Source organism: Pogona vitticeps, chromosome 5, assembly GCF_051106095.1.
Source record: "Pogona vitticeps strain Pit_001003342236 chromosome 5, PviZW2.1, whole genome shotgun sequence".
NCBI lineage: Eukaryota > Metazoa > Chordata > Lepidosauria > Squamata > Agamidae > Pogona > Pogona vitticeps.
In genome coordinates, this window is record NC_135787.1 from 153,688,922 (window position 1) to 153,706,194 (window position 17,273).

A 17,273-nucleotide genomic window follows, 5' to 3' on the forward strand; every position below is an offset into this window, starting at 1 on the left:
TGCCTTATCTACATATTTTAATGTTTATGTTCTAACACACATGTCTGCATTTCCAGTGCTTTAGTTTTATTATTTGTCCCCTCTGTGCATGTGGCTGAGTTTCTTGATAACTGTTTCATTATAATATGCACTTGTCCTCTTTTGATGGTAAACCATAGGACAAGTATCATATGACTTCATTTTTTCCAATTTCCTTTCCTTCACATCTGCCCACATTTTTATCTGCTTCCATTTCTTCTGGGCTCTGAAATGAAGATACACACATATCTGAAAATTAGTACTAGGGAATTCAACTACAAATCTACTTATGGCTGCTAGAATTTACTAGTCCTTTTGTTAACGTGTTAGAAAAGAAACCTATGCCTGCAGATATATAAGTATGCCTCTGTTAATAAAGTGATAGTATTAAGTTCTGAGTAAATATGCTTTAGAATGCAATGCACAATCACATCCATCTCTTTATTCTACAGGTTTCTCAATATAATGTGCACAGCAGTAATCAATCCTAAATAGGATTACTTAAATATGAGTCCCATTTGCTTAGTGTTACAGCTACAAATTAGCTTTAGTACTTTCACTGCTGCTAGTGGGCATCTGTAGTCCTATACTATGACAGTTAGAATCAATGGAAATTAAATCCCACTGAAATCTATTATACATTCTCCCAAGTAACTGTACATGAAACCTCATAATCCTTCCACTTGAGGCACCTAAACAAAGCACTATAATACCCTATTCAAACACACATGCCAGTCTAACCATATCCCTTGTTCTTTGGAGATGGTCTTGTCATGTGTTGCGTTGCACTGTCATAATCTGACATGGCTACATGACTTTCTGATTCAGCCTCATCGTAGCTGACTATCTGCTAATTTCAATAGTGCTGCTTTTGTTTTGGTTTTTGTTCATATATGTTACATTGTTATATTTACTGTTTTATTATCATTGAGAGATCCTGCTAAAAGATATGATATTAATATTTAAATCTTAAAAACAATGTTGAAAATTTATCATCTGTCCCAAATGGTAAAAACTAGAAACAAGTTTTGCACAAATTCTGTTGATTTTCCAGTTTAAATAACTGGTTGGGTGACAAGTTGACATTTATTTTCCCAGAACACATAAATACCTGAATACATTTTCTCAGCTTTAATACAAACTTTTGTATGTGAACTTCTTCTTCTCCAAGCTGGTATATTATATACTGAAGTACTTCTCTCTGTAAAGTAAACACAGACCGTTTTTTATGTTCTTCTGAAATTCCTCTTCTGCCAAACTAGTTAAAACACACACATGTGCAGATTGTTGGCCATTGTGTTACCTAACATCACATGAATCACAAATCCTTTTGGAAATATTTTAATTCCAAAGGAAAGTACACTCGAAGTTCAACCTAAGGATGTAAGATTCTTGGAGAAGTAAAGTCTACCATATACGAGGTAGAACAGGGATGGCTAACTTCCAGACATCTGGAGCTACATGTGCTTATGCCTAGATTTTGGAGGACTACATATTCTCTTGTGACTGCTTCCTGAAAGTATATTTCTTAAAAATATTTTTTCCCCAGAATACGTTTCCTCCCTCCTCCTAGTGACAGTAGGGAGCAATTTAACCATTCTTCTTTGGCTGCTCTTGAGTTGTTCTAAATGGCCTCTGGTTTTGAAAGAAAAATGTTCCACCCAGTCTAAAACAACTAAAGGGGAGACAGACCATGGCAAGAGGTTACAAGAGGATTTTTATTGCACAAAAATTACTGGATGGCCCAAACGTGCAGCCACTGGGTCACATTTTGCCCATTCCTGCTGAAGAGCTGTTACTGGCCAGATAGCTCAAAGTGGCTGATCAGGATGACAAGATGATGAATGGCTTACTAAATGAACTTCAGCAAGAAACATAAAACAAAAGTAAAAAGAGAGAGAAAAAGTGTGGCACTTTTTCACTACATCACTAAATAAAGGGATATTAAAAGAAGGTAAGATCCCAATAGAAGCTATTGTGAGAATATTTCTAAATCTGTTTCTTGATTTAATAGACCTTGTGAAGAAACTGAGAAACTGGGGAACATGGGATATAGGCTCTTCTGGAAAACTAGGCTTTTCTCTCAGCGGCTGGGAAGGGCCACTGAGGTGGGCAGTAACAAGAAGGGAGCGAGTTTATCTTTTCCCAGCAAAGCCCAAAAGCCAAGTCAGCTTGTTCCCTGAGCTGTCCAGATACTTATATATTTTTTAAAAAAAAACATAATGTGGAAAAATGGCAAGGGAGGATAAACGGATAGAAGTGATATCTTAAGTAATAATTAGAAAATAACAGGATTCCAAAAACCCCAAATATAAATAATGTAAGTGGGCTTTACTACTTTAATAATCTTCATACATTTTTCTCTGAACACTTTAAAATGTCTTGTAAAATATTTTTATACAGCAGGTAATCTTGGAAACAACTTGGGGTTTCGTGATTCATATGATGTTCCAAGAAATATTGAACCCCGCAAAAAATGTAGTACACACATTTATTCCCATGAAATACTTATACATGGTCTTAGAAGATGCAAATTTTCTGTCACCAGTAAACATTTTTGCAAACCATTCTTTGGGTACAGCTTGTCTCGTACTAAGAATAAAAGGTATGACAATATTTTGTAAATCTCACAAACATAACACCTGGGTTTGTAAAATATAAATCAATTTGAAATAATAACAGGTGTGACAAATGCAAAGAAAGAACCCAAGTGTGGTTTTCTGTATGCAATAACAGGATGTTATAATTTACATTCAAGATAGCCGAATTTTGCATTTCTAGCCTTCATAGTGTACTTAATTTTCATTTAACTTTAAAAGAATAAATCTTCTGTCACATATGACTGCAATAGAACCTCCTGGCCAAACAGAAGATTCTTTTGTTTTTCTCATAAGCGTTCAATGGGACACTCATCATTGATCCCCCCTATAACACTGCCAATTGCTCAGTTCAGTCCTTGAACAAGGCAGTGATTTATAGGGCTTCCATTAATTCTGGCTGAAACCTGGATTTTTCCAGTTCCCTCACAAAACCTATGGCCCCACCCCCATTTAAAGTCTAACACTCTTTTGTTGTCTGTAACCAAATATTTTTTCCTGAACTGATATTTATATTCTGAGCAATGCCAGGATCATGTGATAAATTTCATCACTTCTGCCTAAACATTAATTGCTGCGTTCTATTATGCCTTTCTTTGACTCAAAGTGTCTTCACGCAGAGTTCAAGCCATGAAATCTCTTCCTTGCCTTCCCATGGTCTGGCACCTAAACCTTTAAGAACTGAATGAATGAGCTTTTTTACGGTCACTTACCAGCAGATATATCCAAATGTGACTATAATACAAAAATACAATGAAAAGTAGCATAAGGTAGCAATATAATGTCATATGTATACAATCTGTTGCAATGTAACTAAATTAGATAGAGCCTACTAAGTTTCACTGGACTGAGGAATTCAATAAATAAATTCAGTAAACTCTGCACCATCTCCAGTCTCATTGTCTTAAGCAGTGTAGCATACAGAATATAGGGTGGCCAGTACACATTATGACAAAAGCATTACAAAACATCTATCTTCGCCTTGATCGGTGCAAGAAGGGAATGGCGACACTTCATCGCTGCTGCACAGAACTTTGCCACTGCTATGGTTATATCAGACTTCTTGTCTGAGAGTAAGAGTACTGCACCCTCCTCAGAGATCAAGTTTAACAGGCAGTAGTACAGTAAATTGTAATTAGGTCTAGCCCTGGCATTAAGCCCAATGAAGGAGGCACCTCAGGCAGTGGTGACTGGCTACAGCACAACTCCTACAACCACCAAGCAGCACCAGCCAGTGACCATTCTGATGTGGCTTTTCTAGCAAGTGTAGTCCCACAAAATAACTTTCCCTGTCTATTTTCATTTTTGAAAAAAAAAAATCTGTATACACCTTTCATCAACAATTATTTCAGGTTAATTTAGTAGGTTTAAATCATATGCAAAACACCATGATTACGAGACTGGTAGATAAAAATATGACCCAGGAATGCTAGAAAGTTCATTAAAATGGTTTATATGCTTAGGGTATTTTTAAAAGTTTGTTTAAAAGAAAGCAATAGTGGCAGCTAGAGAACTTCATGGGACAGGCACTTCATAACTGAGGTACCACAAAGAAAAAGTTTATTTCACTAAGTCAATTTCATGGTAATATTTATTTCCCACCACGTTTGATGAAACAGAATGCAGACTCATTAGCAAATACAGTCCCACTCCCCACCAGAAAAGTGGTCCTATGAAACTTGGTACACACCTGTAGGTAAATTCCTCTTGGCTTCTTTGGTCATACCAGCTTTACTGTAGGTCATGTTTGGTGACCTTCCAACCACTGAAGAACTCAAGGAAATGCTTCTCCCATTGGCTCTCTGGGAAGGAACATAAGAAGCATTCTCAGCATTCTTGCTTTGATCATTTTGTTGGAAATTCCCTTTACCTTTAGGGTTTGAAGTATGCATTGCTGCAAGAAATAATAATAATAAACAAAATCAGTATTTCCCCAAACTTACAAGCAGCTACTCAGTGCTCTTCAGTACACAGGACAAAACACGTTCTTCTCCAGATGTCATAGAAATATGACTGTCATCATGCCCAACCACAAGCTATGCTGACTGTAGCTGATGAAAACCACAGTCCAATAGGATCTGGAGCATGCCAGCTTCTCCAATCTCTGTATAAGGAAATGAATGGGTTATCAGATCCAAATAAAGAGAATTTTAACAGAAGTGCTCAACTGGTGAAATATGACCAAGTGGAATTACTATGTATCCAAAAAAGTTGCTCAAAATACCTTTTGCTGTCAGTGGGATAGACAGGTTTTTTGACTCCTCAGATGTCCATTTCTTTTTTTTGACTCCTTTAAAATTATGCTTCTTTATGCTTTCTGTATAGCCTGTAGCTTTAGAAAACAAAAAGGACAGAATTCATAATTCAGTTCTAGAATGACAACTTGTTCACATGTTTTAAGGCTCTAGTATGTTTTGCAGGACCTACCTTGCTACATGTATGTGTTTCAGGAACTATGGACACAGGCATAGTCTCAACAATCATGACTCTAAGTCCTACCCCCTGTGAACATTTTCCTGTGGTATAAATGGGTACTTATATTTGAATAATCTGGTTTTAATGAAAGATCACTTGGCTTTACTAGTTGTTGTTGTTTAGTTGTTAAGTCGTGTCCGACTCTTTGTGACCCCATGGACCAGAGCATGCCAGGCCCTCCTGTCTTCCACTGCCTCCCGGAGTCTGGTCAAATTCATCTTGGTAGCTTTGGTGACACTGTCCAACCATCTCGTCCTCTGTCATCCCCTTCTCCTCTTGCCTTCACACTTTCCCAACATCAGGGTCTGTCCTTCCAGTGAGCACTCAGGGTTGATTTCCTTCAGAATGGCTTTACTTAGTTCAGTTTAATGTTTGCTTTACAACTGCTAATTGTCTGATATGCTGACTGAACTACTAAAAACATGTTCTTCTGTTTTACAGTTTACAGGAGGGAGCTTATCAGTCAAGGATCTCTCCTATGGGCCACTTTACCAGGCTGATCTGAGCAATCTTATTCCAAATTTCTGTTGTCAGACCAAAATCTAGCAGTATCACTGTTGTTATGTGCTGTCAAATCCCTTCCAACTTAGAGCAGTGCTATGAATGACAGACTGCCAAAGATTTTATTATTAATAGCCCTTCTCAGAACATGCAAAATCAAAGCTATGAGTTCTTTTACTGAGTCAATGCATCTGATATTTGGTCTGTCCCTTTTCCTGCTGCCTTCAACTCTTCCTCGCATTATTGTCTTTTCCAGAGAATCTTTTCTTCTTATGAAGTGTCCAAAGTGTGATGACATAATCATTTTTGCTTCTACAGAGACTTTAGGCTTTGCCTGACGTACCACCAACTCGTCTTTCTCGTGGCTCAAATAATTTGTAAAGCTATTCTCCAAACATGCTTTCTCCAACACAACATGCTTTCCAGTCAGCTCTCTTCATCTTCCAGCTTTCATATTCACACATTGTAATTAGGTAGATGATCTTGGGCTGAGTCTCCTAAGATCATTTACTAGCTGTGACTATGGAAGCTCTTGAGATATTTAGTGCTGTGATAAATGGCACATTTTTAAAAGTCCAGATACTCACATATTTAAATATGGTATGCCTACTATGTGACACAGATCTTATTTGATAGCCTGCAACACAATCTCTTTTGAGCCTCTTAGGAAGTTGAAATACTTCATAGGACAGTGAAGATGAGTTTGCTAAGTGCTGCTCTTACTGAACCCAGTAGCTTAATGTGGCACTAAAGAGACTGGCCTGCGATTCTGCTGAAAGTAACAAGCTGAGTATTATGCATTATAAGAGAATGAAGTACAGTTACAGCCTCTGGCACATATTGTAGACAAAGCACACTGACATCTTGCCAAAATGTATTTTTAAACTGCAAAGGCGTAAAATGTGTTTTTGTTGTTTTTAAAGGTGCATTTTTCAAACTTAAAAAAATAGAAGGAACCTGCTCCAAAGTACCTTTAGAGTTTGAACACCTCAGTATGGGAAATCCTTTATCTCCGCTGAACACTTTGCTTTGTATCCCTCCAACAAGAATACTTCTTTGTGGCAAATAACAATCGCCTCCTAGAGAGAGACCAAAAAAAAAAAAAAAAAAAAAAAAAAAAAAAAAAAAACCATCCGAAAATTATCAGAGAAAACAGAACAAATAAATAATATCACAAAAGAAAGAGGTAAACCATAATCTGGCTTCCAAAATCTGTATCAGAAAATGTGCCCTTTAACAAATGTATTAAAAAACAGAAAAGGAATGAACAATCAAATTGCAAAAAAAGGAGGAAAAGACAAGGCTGGGTATTGATTCTGGCACAGAAACAGGGCCCCTACAGATCTGTTTCATTTTCCCAGAAAGAACACTAAATTCTACAAATGCAGTTCTACAAATTAAGCTGTTGCTGCATTGATGTGCTTCAGTAAGCAGCATGTGGACAACCTCATTTTTTGGAAACAGAGGAAGTTGCCAAAGGTGCTTGCATTTATTTATTAACTTAAAATATTAGTATATATTGAGTAGTAGCCTTTAAATTTTATCTACAGCCCATGATGCACCCCTACAAATAGGGTGGGCACAGGTATTTCTCTGTTTTCTATTGAAAAGTTCTCTCAGATCATTCAACAGTCTTATTATCCTTTAATAAATTGTGAAGAACATCCTGTGTTATTGTTGTTGCAGGACTGCCTTTGTCCTACAGTCCAGCCTCACAATGGGCAGTCCTAAATATGTGACCTTACAGTACCACAGTGGGTCAATGCTAAAAATTGAGTACAGTCGTGCCCCGCTTTACGACTGCCCCACATTACGACAAATCCGCTTCATGATGACGTTTTTGCGATCGCTTTTGCGATTGCAAAACAATGGTCGAAATAGGTTTTTTTGTTTTGCAATGATCAGTTCCTGAAGCAGGGAACCGATTCTTTGCAAAACAATGTTTTTAACAGGTGATCGGCGATTTAAAAATGGCCACGGGTAATTAAAATGGCTCCCCGCTGTATTTAGGGACGGATTCCTTGCTATATAGGCAGTGAAAATGGCCACCGTATGGAGGATCTTCGCTGAACAGTGAGTTTTTAGCCCACTGGAACGCATTGAACGGTTTTTAGTGCGTTTCAATGGGCTTTTTATTTTCGCTTTACGTTTTCGCTTAACAGCGATTTTCCTGGAACGGATTATCGCCGTTAAGCGAGGCACCACTGTAGTTCCAATTTCTAAGAAACACTTGTGCCCAGTTGTCTATGCATGGTTGTTAAGTACTCAGCATTTTCTGCAAGCTCACTACATAAGGGCAAAATTAGATATTGGAAGCAACATTCTGGCATCCCAAAAAAAAGCCAATTTTCATTTTTGTGTTTCTTAAAAAAAGTAAGCTACTGAAACAAAGGCAGATGGCAACATGAGGTGAAATCTGGGAAGCCAGAAAACTCCGAGTAGAACTTCAGGACCAAAGGAGATGCAGAACAAACAATAGGAAATGTATGTAAAACAGTATAAGTACAGGACTGCTGGATGTAGGTTATATAAACTTTATTTTTATTTTTTTATAAAAGGTTTTTAAAATTACCCAGTATTTATATAGGCATTCACTTTCTTAACGTTTATGAGCATTTAAATAAGGAATGTATTACCTCCATTTTCAAAGGCACTAAGATCAGATCTAGCACTATTGTCTAAAGATGTCACTATCTCTGTTTGCCTTTCTGTATTAAATTTTGATGGAACTGCAATACTATCACCTAGAAGAGAAAAAGACACAATCAATTAATTTACTGAATGCTAGCTACTTGACAGAAAGAGTTTTTAAAGCATAGTTATTAACATGAATCAAGCCATTATTCTACTAGCTTTACCCCTCCCCATCTGCAATATAAAGACTCTGCTATTGGTTTAATTTATGGAAATGGCAAAAGCAAATTGAAGAACAATGTGATTGACAGTGCCAGCACTGTTCTATCACTCAAATTCTTACCTTCTTGTAAATCTCTGCCAGTTTCCATGGGTTTCAAGAACTCATTCTTCAGAACTGAAGGTATGATTTTTGTTAAGTGGTTTTCCTGAGAAGTCTGAATTCTGTAGTATTCTCCTGAATCACCCCACAGGAAAACAAAAGAAAAAGAAATATTACCACAGTGATATCAGCAAAGATCAGTGGGGAGAATCAGTAATAAGATTCTCACCAGATTTATAACATATCTCCTTTATAGTCTTTTCTTCTTCTATATCTTCTGGTGTCTTTGATAATAAATAAGATGCATCTGTAGGAAACAATTTTAAAACATTATTTTAAGTAAGTCCTTTCCAGATTTTTTCCAGCACCATTAAAACCAAGACAGAATGGCAAACTTCATTTATAAAATAAGTCATAGCAGAACTTTCACTGGTGAAAATCTGCATCAGGTTTGCTTTAAAAATAAACTAGGAGACATTGTTCTTTTTCCGGAGAAACATAGCTCTCCATTTTCAGCATCCCTGAAAAGAGAACATTTTTATACAACATGCTTTTAAGAATAAAATGGCATTTTACTCTTCCATCTAAATGTTGCCATTCTAAAATTTATTTTATAAAATACAAGTACACTCAAAAGACTAATATCTTCATCAAACATTGCCAACTTCAGCAATTCCTCCTAACTCCAGTTCTTGATGCCTTTGGAGAAAAATAGGTAATAGGTATTTTTGCTTTTGTTTTTAATAAACAGGGTTTACATAGGTTAAAGCTGTCTGGAGAAAAGCTTGAAAATATAACTTCAGTGATCCCGGAAAGAATAATCATAATCATCAACAACATTATCATTCAACATTAAAAGAGGTTCTAAATTTAGGGCTACTTTTTAATAAAGAACATATGATCTGCTAAAAACATTGTGTACGTGAATATGAATGTTTGACAAATTATTTACATTCATCCTCCTGTTCCTCTTCTTCCTCTTCCTCAAGATTTATGGTGATAATCAGTGGAGGATGAATAGGTCTTAATGTATTTTCTTGACTTTTTGTGGAATCTTGATTTTGAACTGCATGCAAATTCCCCTCCTGCACTTCCCTTTGCAATGTGGAATCTATAGGAAGGAACTTCAAGTTCAGTATAAGACTGTTAAGTAAAACTTTGGAATCATCAACACATTTAACTCTCTCTCAAAAGGCAAAATATTGTCTATTTTCAACATAGATTAATACTTAAAACAACGGATAAATATTACAGCTAGGACCATCAGCTTATTAAATAAAGAACAGTTGACTGATCATATGTTTGTGAAGATTTTGCGAGGCCCCTCCTGTTTCCAACCTGGTTTCTTCATTCAAATCACCAATCATAGCTTCAGGTTTAAATTCAACAGGGTAAAAATATTTGTCAACTCCGCATTATCTAACTTTGTAATTAAAACATTGTCTACATACATTAAATATCTTTTCTTTAGAACCTCAATGCCCCCCTTCTTGGGTTTTAACTGAACGTGAAACAGGTAATAATAAAATGGCTCCATAGAGAGCCACAGCTAACTCCATGCCTGGATCTAGAAGTGAAATACCCAAGCTATTCGGTTCCCAAATCTTCTTGCCCAGAATGCTATGGATTTGTCGGGGGAACAGTCTCTTCCCACGACTGATCCCAGGGGACGTTAGGCATGCCTGGTTTTATCTACTCTCTTTCTGCCTCTCTCTGAATGCTCTCGTTCCTTCTTTCCCTCTCTGCTGTTTCTCTCCAGTAAGGAAGTTTCCACAATTTCTTACTCTTCCATTTTCTTTCAGCAACTTCTCTTGGCATCCCATTCTCCTCTCCATGGATCCTTTCTATTATTTCTATCCAGCACTCCTCAGCAACTGTCCTAACACAGCTGCTAATCCCCCTTTTATCTCCCTGAACTTTCTAAAGTTCCAAGATTCTGATCAGTCATCCCTCAAGTCTGTTAACACAGGATTGACTTCAGCCAACCCTTCAGATTTGGGGGTTGAAGGAGACAGCACACCAATTGGTTCTCTCTTTTTCTCACATTGTTTTAGAGAGCAATGAGGTTCACAGTTCAGAGTTACACTTCTTTGAGTCATTAGAAAAAAGCTTTCATGGAGGCAGCCTCTATCAGAACTCACTACCCTATGAACTTCGAGAGTCATGGGGAATTCTCATGATTCCCATGGTGCAGTGGGTCACTTTTCTAGTGGTTTGAAGAAATGGTGTGGGAATAGCATGAAGATTCCTGCTGTGATATGAGATTGGGAGACCTTGAACTGATGTACCTAATTCAAAATGCAGCTGTTAAACTTTAAAGCTATGAATGATTTGGCACTGGGTCAAATGAAGAATGGTCTACCTCCAAATATACTTCCCAAGAAAACATCTAGGTCTCCTCTGGATGCCTTCTCACCAAGATAAAGAAAGCTGGATACTAAGAAAGAGAAGGTCTTTGTATTGGTGAGGCTCTAATTATGGAACCTACTCTCCAGCGAAGCTTGCCTGGTTTATGCATGTGGTGTTTCTTGTGCCACGTGAAGAATATTTTATTCTCCACAGTTTCTAAAACTGTATTCATGTTTTGTGTTCTTGCACTGCTGCTAGTTTTAGTTTTAGCCTTATCTTGCTTCTCCTCCTCTCCCTCCTTCAGAAAATATATATTTAATTATAATTATTTGTCTTTTTTTAAAGTTTCATGTTTCTGAATTTTATTTTGCCAGGTCCCCATAAAGCTTTAGTTATTAGATGTTTTACAGATGTGATAAATAAATAATACCCTTTTTTCCTGTTCACAAATAAACCCATGTATTGTCTTTCCTTTTGTTGCATCTGTTAATCCTATTTTCATGATTCTGAGCAATCTGCCATTATCATAAACTTATGATCATTATTAATATTGTTTAACTATGCATGCTCAGGATTGAAACGTATGGTGCAGAAGGCCAGTGTATTGATCACATACAATCTCAATTGAGTTACACCAAGAAGACTCAGGTAAGCTTAACAAAGTTCTGAATTGCAGCCTAAATTTGTGTTGTACTAGCCTATATTCTAAAATGACTGGTCTAACAAAATGTGAATGCTGTATGTTCCCCTGGCTCCCATTCTGTTGATGAGAGTACTTGTGCAGAGAGCACAAGAACCACTTTCTATGAATGGCTTCCAACCAGAGTGACATTTACACCACCCACCAACACCTTAGATCTTGCCTACAGTTCCGGTTCTTCTCCTGGAGAGTGACACCTATTCTATGCAAAAGACCCATAAAATCACTTCCCACTCAAGCCTGATATCAGGATGCTCAGAATGATACTGGGATCCGTATAGCAACTTAGAGCTCCAAGGGACTAGTACCATCTCTAGACTTGCACAGTCACTACCCTGATGGTAGCTCTAGCTGTGCTGTAGTTGTCAACTGACCCATCCTTTCCCTAAGTGAACTTATATGAAGCTGCAGAGTTGTAAAGAATATCCACTGATTCAGTGGGCCTACTTTAGTGTGACTTGCCACTCTACGAAACAAGAATTCTACCATAAATTTTTATATCTTAATCTATATTGGGTACATGATAATAAGCAACTGTTTATTAATTCTGGCCTCATGTCATGTTTGCTACAATTTGGAAATGCTAATTTTCTGGACTTGTCAACCGTCAAAATAATGAGCTCTTTCCGATAACTAGGCACCAGGCAGAAGTGTATCAGTATGTAAAAGCTAGCTTTCTTCTAGTTTGACTTCATAATACAATTTGGAATACGTTTAATTGCTACTATTTCATTTCTCAGACTATGGAGAAAACATTTGTACTCACCACAGCTTGGTGGCAAAAAGAGTCCATTTATATTACGAGGTTTCCTGTGATGGAAGACGCAGCTGATTCTTATGCAGCCCAAAGGCTGTGTTTCCCAGAAACATGAGATGCTGTTGTATTTTTGCTTTGGAAAAAAACCATGAATAGTTCCATATGCAATGCGTACGATATACTACACAGTCATGGATGAAAATCTGGAATTCATTAAATTAAATTATGGCTTACTAACAATAGCTAAGAAAGAGCAAACAATGGCTGAAATCCTGTTGCTTAGCACAGTAAGATGCACTAGAGTAGGCCCACTGCATCAATGCTGATTTGGTGAGTTAATTCCTCTACAAGACTTAAGTCACAGATAGAGTAGGCACATTTGAATCAATGGGATTTATGGAGGAATTGACGCACCAAATCCCACTGATTCAGTGGGCCTACTCTAGTTAACCTTACTATGCTAAGAAACAAAACTTCAGCCAATGAATGTTCTATTTTTATATTCATTGCCCTAACATCCTTTCTGGAATGAAGATGTGGTATTTAAGGTATTTCCGTGCATGGCTGTGTTTTACAGTATAAAACATGCAGACATAAAGGCGTGACATTACTGAATTGCTGAAATTATTCTGGTTGGTATACATTTTAGCAGAAAGACGTTTCTCCACCTGACTTCAAAACTGTCATTAAACTAGAACTGAGCTTCTGATTACAAACATTATAGACATCATGTATGTCAGTGGACTGGATCTGAAGATGTCCCTCCAAAGGACTCCTTGTCTCAGAAGAGCTGACTATATTAATCAACATATTACTGTATTAGGAGAGCACTTGAGTTATCTTCCTTCTAGTTGGATCCAACTATATGTGGTACTACTCATAAAATATTTTTCCTCAGTTCCCTTTAAATCATCTTGACTGTGATCCCGAATGCCTTGAAGCCAAAGATCATTTTGCCACTAAATTTATTAAGACAAGATTTTACAAAAAGTAATTCCTTTTTCTTTTCTGTACCCACCCATATAACAATGTTCTATCATCACAGTACTGTAGTGCCAGTAGGAGTGTTATGGGAACAGAAAGCTGAATTAGATAGAGGGATTCTTAACATTCAGTGAACTCATTTAGTTTTTAAGTTTGGTAGAAGGTGTAAACCAGTACTATATTTAGTCACAAGGCTGATATCTGGGAGTCATAAGGACACTCTGCTTCATAAACGTGAAGCTAAGATGTCACATTTACCATAGCAGAGGTAAGCAACATCCTTATTATAAAAGCTCTTCTTCAACAAGGGCCACTTCAAAGAACTTGATAAGGCTACCTGTATTTCCATATGTCTAAATTTGCACAGTTGATGGGGACATCTTCCCTCTCTCCATAATGAGCACACGCTGTCACTGCCAATGGCTTTTTCACAGTGTCGGAATCGGCACTTTGATCCCTAAATAGAGAGGAAAGGAAGGCCTGAAAACGCTGCCATGCAACATAGCCTTTAGTTAGAATACTTTCTAGACTGGTCTTCTGGTAGCTTAAAAAAATCCTTGAATTACACATGAAAGAATAATTTCAAATACTTTGAATTTTTTCAAATTTCAAAGACTTCACCAAATAAAAAGTTTCCTTCCGCACTGGAAAGCTTGTAGCTGGTACCAGATAAAGCATCTGGGGGAAGAAATTCCACTGGCACCATGACTGTGAGAGACTTAACTCTGGTAAAAAACTTGGAAAAGTAATTTTTTTTTTTTTTGGACTGCAAATCCAACAGTTTCCTAGCCAGTATAGCAGATGAGACTGTAAACTGGGAGTATCAAGATGGAGTTAAGTGGGGCAAGGATCCAACCTTGATGGTGGTGCTGCACAAGTTATTATTTGTGGACTTTTTGCTATTCCAAAAAGTACTTGTTCTGTTCCACTGCTCCAGTGTGGATAAAGTGATGGTCGTGCAATTCGTAGTGTATCTTACTATTGATTACATGAGGTAGGGCATTATTGCAGTCCATACTTTGCCCACCTCAGCACTATGTATATAAAATGACTATTAGATAAGACATTACAAATACAGGTTTTGAAAATTACTTTTCTGGATCACACGTATACTAGCTAGCATGTGCCCCCACTGATTAAGGGATTTGCAGAGTTGTTGTCTAATGCATTTCTAAATTCTTTATGCCCTGTGGATCTCTCCTTCAAAGGAAACTGAAGCTGTAATCTCATATATGTTTACTAGGTAAATCAGCTCCTATGAAACATAGTGGAGTTCACTTCTGCATAAAAATCTGTAGGATTGCATTCTAAACCTTGGGGCGCTCTCTCATTAAATGTCTGTTGATGTGCAGAAGTGAAGACTGCATAATATTTATAGATGTGACCCATTATAAATTGTTAGTATTTACCTTCATACAGGTTGAATGTAAATAGAAATAGCAGTCATCCCCAGTTTCTGCCATTGCCACCACTTGTGCTTCTACTCCACTGGTTTTAGAAAGACTTCAGTATAAATGTAAGAACTATCAAGGTGTAAGGGAAGAACATTCCCTTTTGTTCTGAATATAAATGTATTCAGAATCTAAGTTCTACAGCCTCTTAAAGGGAGACCTCCAAATGATAGATCTATTCATAAGGCTACTTATACTAAGTGTAAAACAGATGGTACCTTCTCCAGGATTGTCAAAGTGCTCACACATGGAAAGTGGTTGCTAGACAGTGCGCAAATTCAAACTTCCAGAATTTTTCATTGTTACCTTAGTTCTTATGACATCATCATAAAGGACATCACACAACCTCTCATAGCTGCTTACTTTCATCACTCCTATGTGTTTTAAAACAGGAAGTGTATGGTGATTTCTATGTAAGATATTCATCCCATCACTTCAACACACATTATCAGCTTATCAATTAGAAGAACTATAATTGCCAAGATATAAATGGGAGTAGGAAAAGTGAGAATATCAACATCCACCTTCTGTTCACTTCTGCACACCTATCTAAGGCTTGATTGTTAAATGTATTTGGCTCCTGGGTTTAATTGGAGCCACAGCAACTGACAGGCATATCTGTCACACAAACTGCAGTTAGTGGCATGTATCCAGTTTCACACCATTGGGTTTGGAAATACAGTACAAATGCCTCCAGTGGGCAAGATGTATCAATTTTGTGGTGGATACTTGGTGTCATGAAGCAGGGATATTAACTGTTGCTTGTCTTTCTTCCTCTGCCTCAGGACTTGTAGATTTAGAGTTAAAATAGACAATTATCACTTTTTATATGCACTCTCAAATGTGAACATTTCTTTGTCAAGGATATGGTTTTCCTCATCCATTCATCTTACATTTAATATGATTGTCCACAAGAAGATAAATAAGAGGCTGATTTGTAGATCTATTTGTTGGGATCTCCACTTTTGCATTGCTGTGGACAAAACACATATTAATCATAGGGGAATATTCATTCCCTCTAACACATAGTCTGAGGCTCAGTTATTTCCTTGCTTTCTTGAAAACACCATTGTTGAAGCATAACTTTGGATTCAGCTACTAGAAAAGGCTCAAAGAAAAGAATGTCCATATGAGATAAGGGCATAGATTTTGAAGGTTGGGGGTGCTGGATATGTTATACTGGATATACAATGAAGAACCTATTGACTGAGAAATCTTGGAGATTGGTTTAGATGCAGCACACCATTACGTTTATAGCTGCAATAACCAAAGTCAGAACAGCTATAGTGAAGTCTGATGTCTGGTAGGAGAACAGCAACAATGAGAAGGAGGCTAGATGTTCATAGTTTTGAATGATTAAGATAACGTGGGGATGGAGAAAAGTAGAACTTGGAATCATTTGCTGCTAAGATTGATGTGCAAAATAATAATCATGTCCCATTGTCAGTTCTGATTTATGGTGACCCTTTTGAGGGTTTTCCAGGTAGAGAGTACTCAGAAGTGGTTTACCATTTCCTTCTTTCAAGGATGCCCTGGGATAATGCAGCTTGTCCAAGGCCACGCAGGCTGGCTCTCATCATCATATATCAAAATTGGACAGGAAGAAGAGTATTCTAAACTGGCACTTGGTCAGAAAGGAGTTGATATGAAAGAAAAATCAGGGGAGGCAACTAGTGATTATATGTCCTGTTACTTTCAAACCTATTTCCAAACAACACAGACAGAGTTTTATTGAGAAATAGAATTACTTCTTCTTAGAGGTATGTTATCGGCTGTAAAGAGTAAAGGAGTGGGGAAGCTAACAAACATTTCTGTTGATGACATGGCGCTGCATTGTAATTGTTATTTTTTAAAACTATATTAATCATTATAGTTCTGTTATTTCTTCTGGTTAGTGTATTTTGGAATTATAAAAAATAACAACCAGTCACCATCTTTTCTGCCGCAGGTGGTCAATATCTTCTCAGCATCTAAGAAGATATCTGTTTGGTAAGAAGATAAAGGAGCCTGCACATTGTATATTCAAGAGAATTGCTGGAGGGCAGGCAAGCTACAATTGGATTATCAGAGTTGTTGCTTTGGGATTGCAGGTTTACCACAATCTTCCTGTGGGCACTTCCTTGTGTTCACGTAAAAGCTGTTTTAGTTTTAAATAAACTTAAATAAACAAAGAATATTAGAAAGATGCTAAACGAAATGGGATATGTAAAGTCTAATTTCAAATCACACATTGCTAGAGGGGTAAAGAACACAGAAACGGTGCCTACTGCAACCATTCTTATGACTTATTCAACCTCCCAAGGCAGGTTTACCCTAGTAGTTCTTGTAGTCTGATGATACCAGATGTTCCTTCCATAAATGAAACCATGAAGATGTCACCTGAAAGAAGAAACAAACTGATTTTGTTTTGGCTAAAGATAAGTTAGTATTAATGTTTAATGTAATTCTGCATGTATTTTTGCAACCTATAGACACTTTAGTCCCG

At 37.2% G+C, this 17,273-nt stretch overlaps 1 protein-coding gene across 3 annotated transcripts in view; it reads right to left on the reverse strand.

The window, feature by feature from the left end:
* Nucleotides 1–17,273, reverse strand: part of C5H12orf50 (chromosome 5 C12orf50 homolog) — an 18,550-nt gene continuing 1,277 nt past the window's right edge. Inside the window, exons 2-14 of one of the 3 annotated variants that reach the window (XM_078394814.1) lie at nucleotides 17,101–17,167; nucleotides 15,682–15,761; nucleotides 13,675–13,794; nucleotides 12,363–12,486; nucleotides 9,500–9,658; nucleotides 8,777–8,854; nucleotides 8,569–8,682; nucleotides 8,228–8,335; nucleotides 6,563–6,670; nucleotides 4,840–4,947; nucleotides 4,306–4,509; nucleotides 1,130–1,219; nucleotides 1–244 (exon numbers count right to left, since the gene is read on the reverse strand). In XM_078394814.1, the coding sequence (XP_078250940.1) occupies nucleotides 219–244; nucleotides 1,130–1,219; nucleotides 4,306–4,509; nucleotides 4,840–4,947; nucleotides 6,563–6,670; nucleotides 8,228–8,335; nucleotides 8,569–8,682; nucleotides 8,777–8,854; nucleotides 9,500–9,658; nucleotides 12,363–12,486; nucleotides 13,675–13,794; nucleotides 15,682–15,759 (1,317 nt within the window). In that variant the 5' untranslated portion in view covers nucleotides 15,760–15,761; nucleotides 17,101–17,167 and the 3' untranslated portion in view covers nucleotides 1–218. Of the gene's footprint in view, nucleotides 245–1,129; nucleotides 1,220–4,305; nucleotides 4,510–4,573; nucleotides 4,720–4,839; nucleotides 4,948–6,562; nucleotides 6,671–8,227; nucleotides 8,336–8,568; nucleotides 8,683–8,776; nucleotides 8,855–9,499; nucleotides 9,659–12,362; nucleotides 12,487–13,674; nucleotides 13,795–15,681; nucleotides 15,762–17,100; nucleotides 17,168–17,273 lie in introns of those variants that run through there. The other 2 variants (XM_073000299.2, XM_078394815.1) reach the window with 2 other exon arrangements.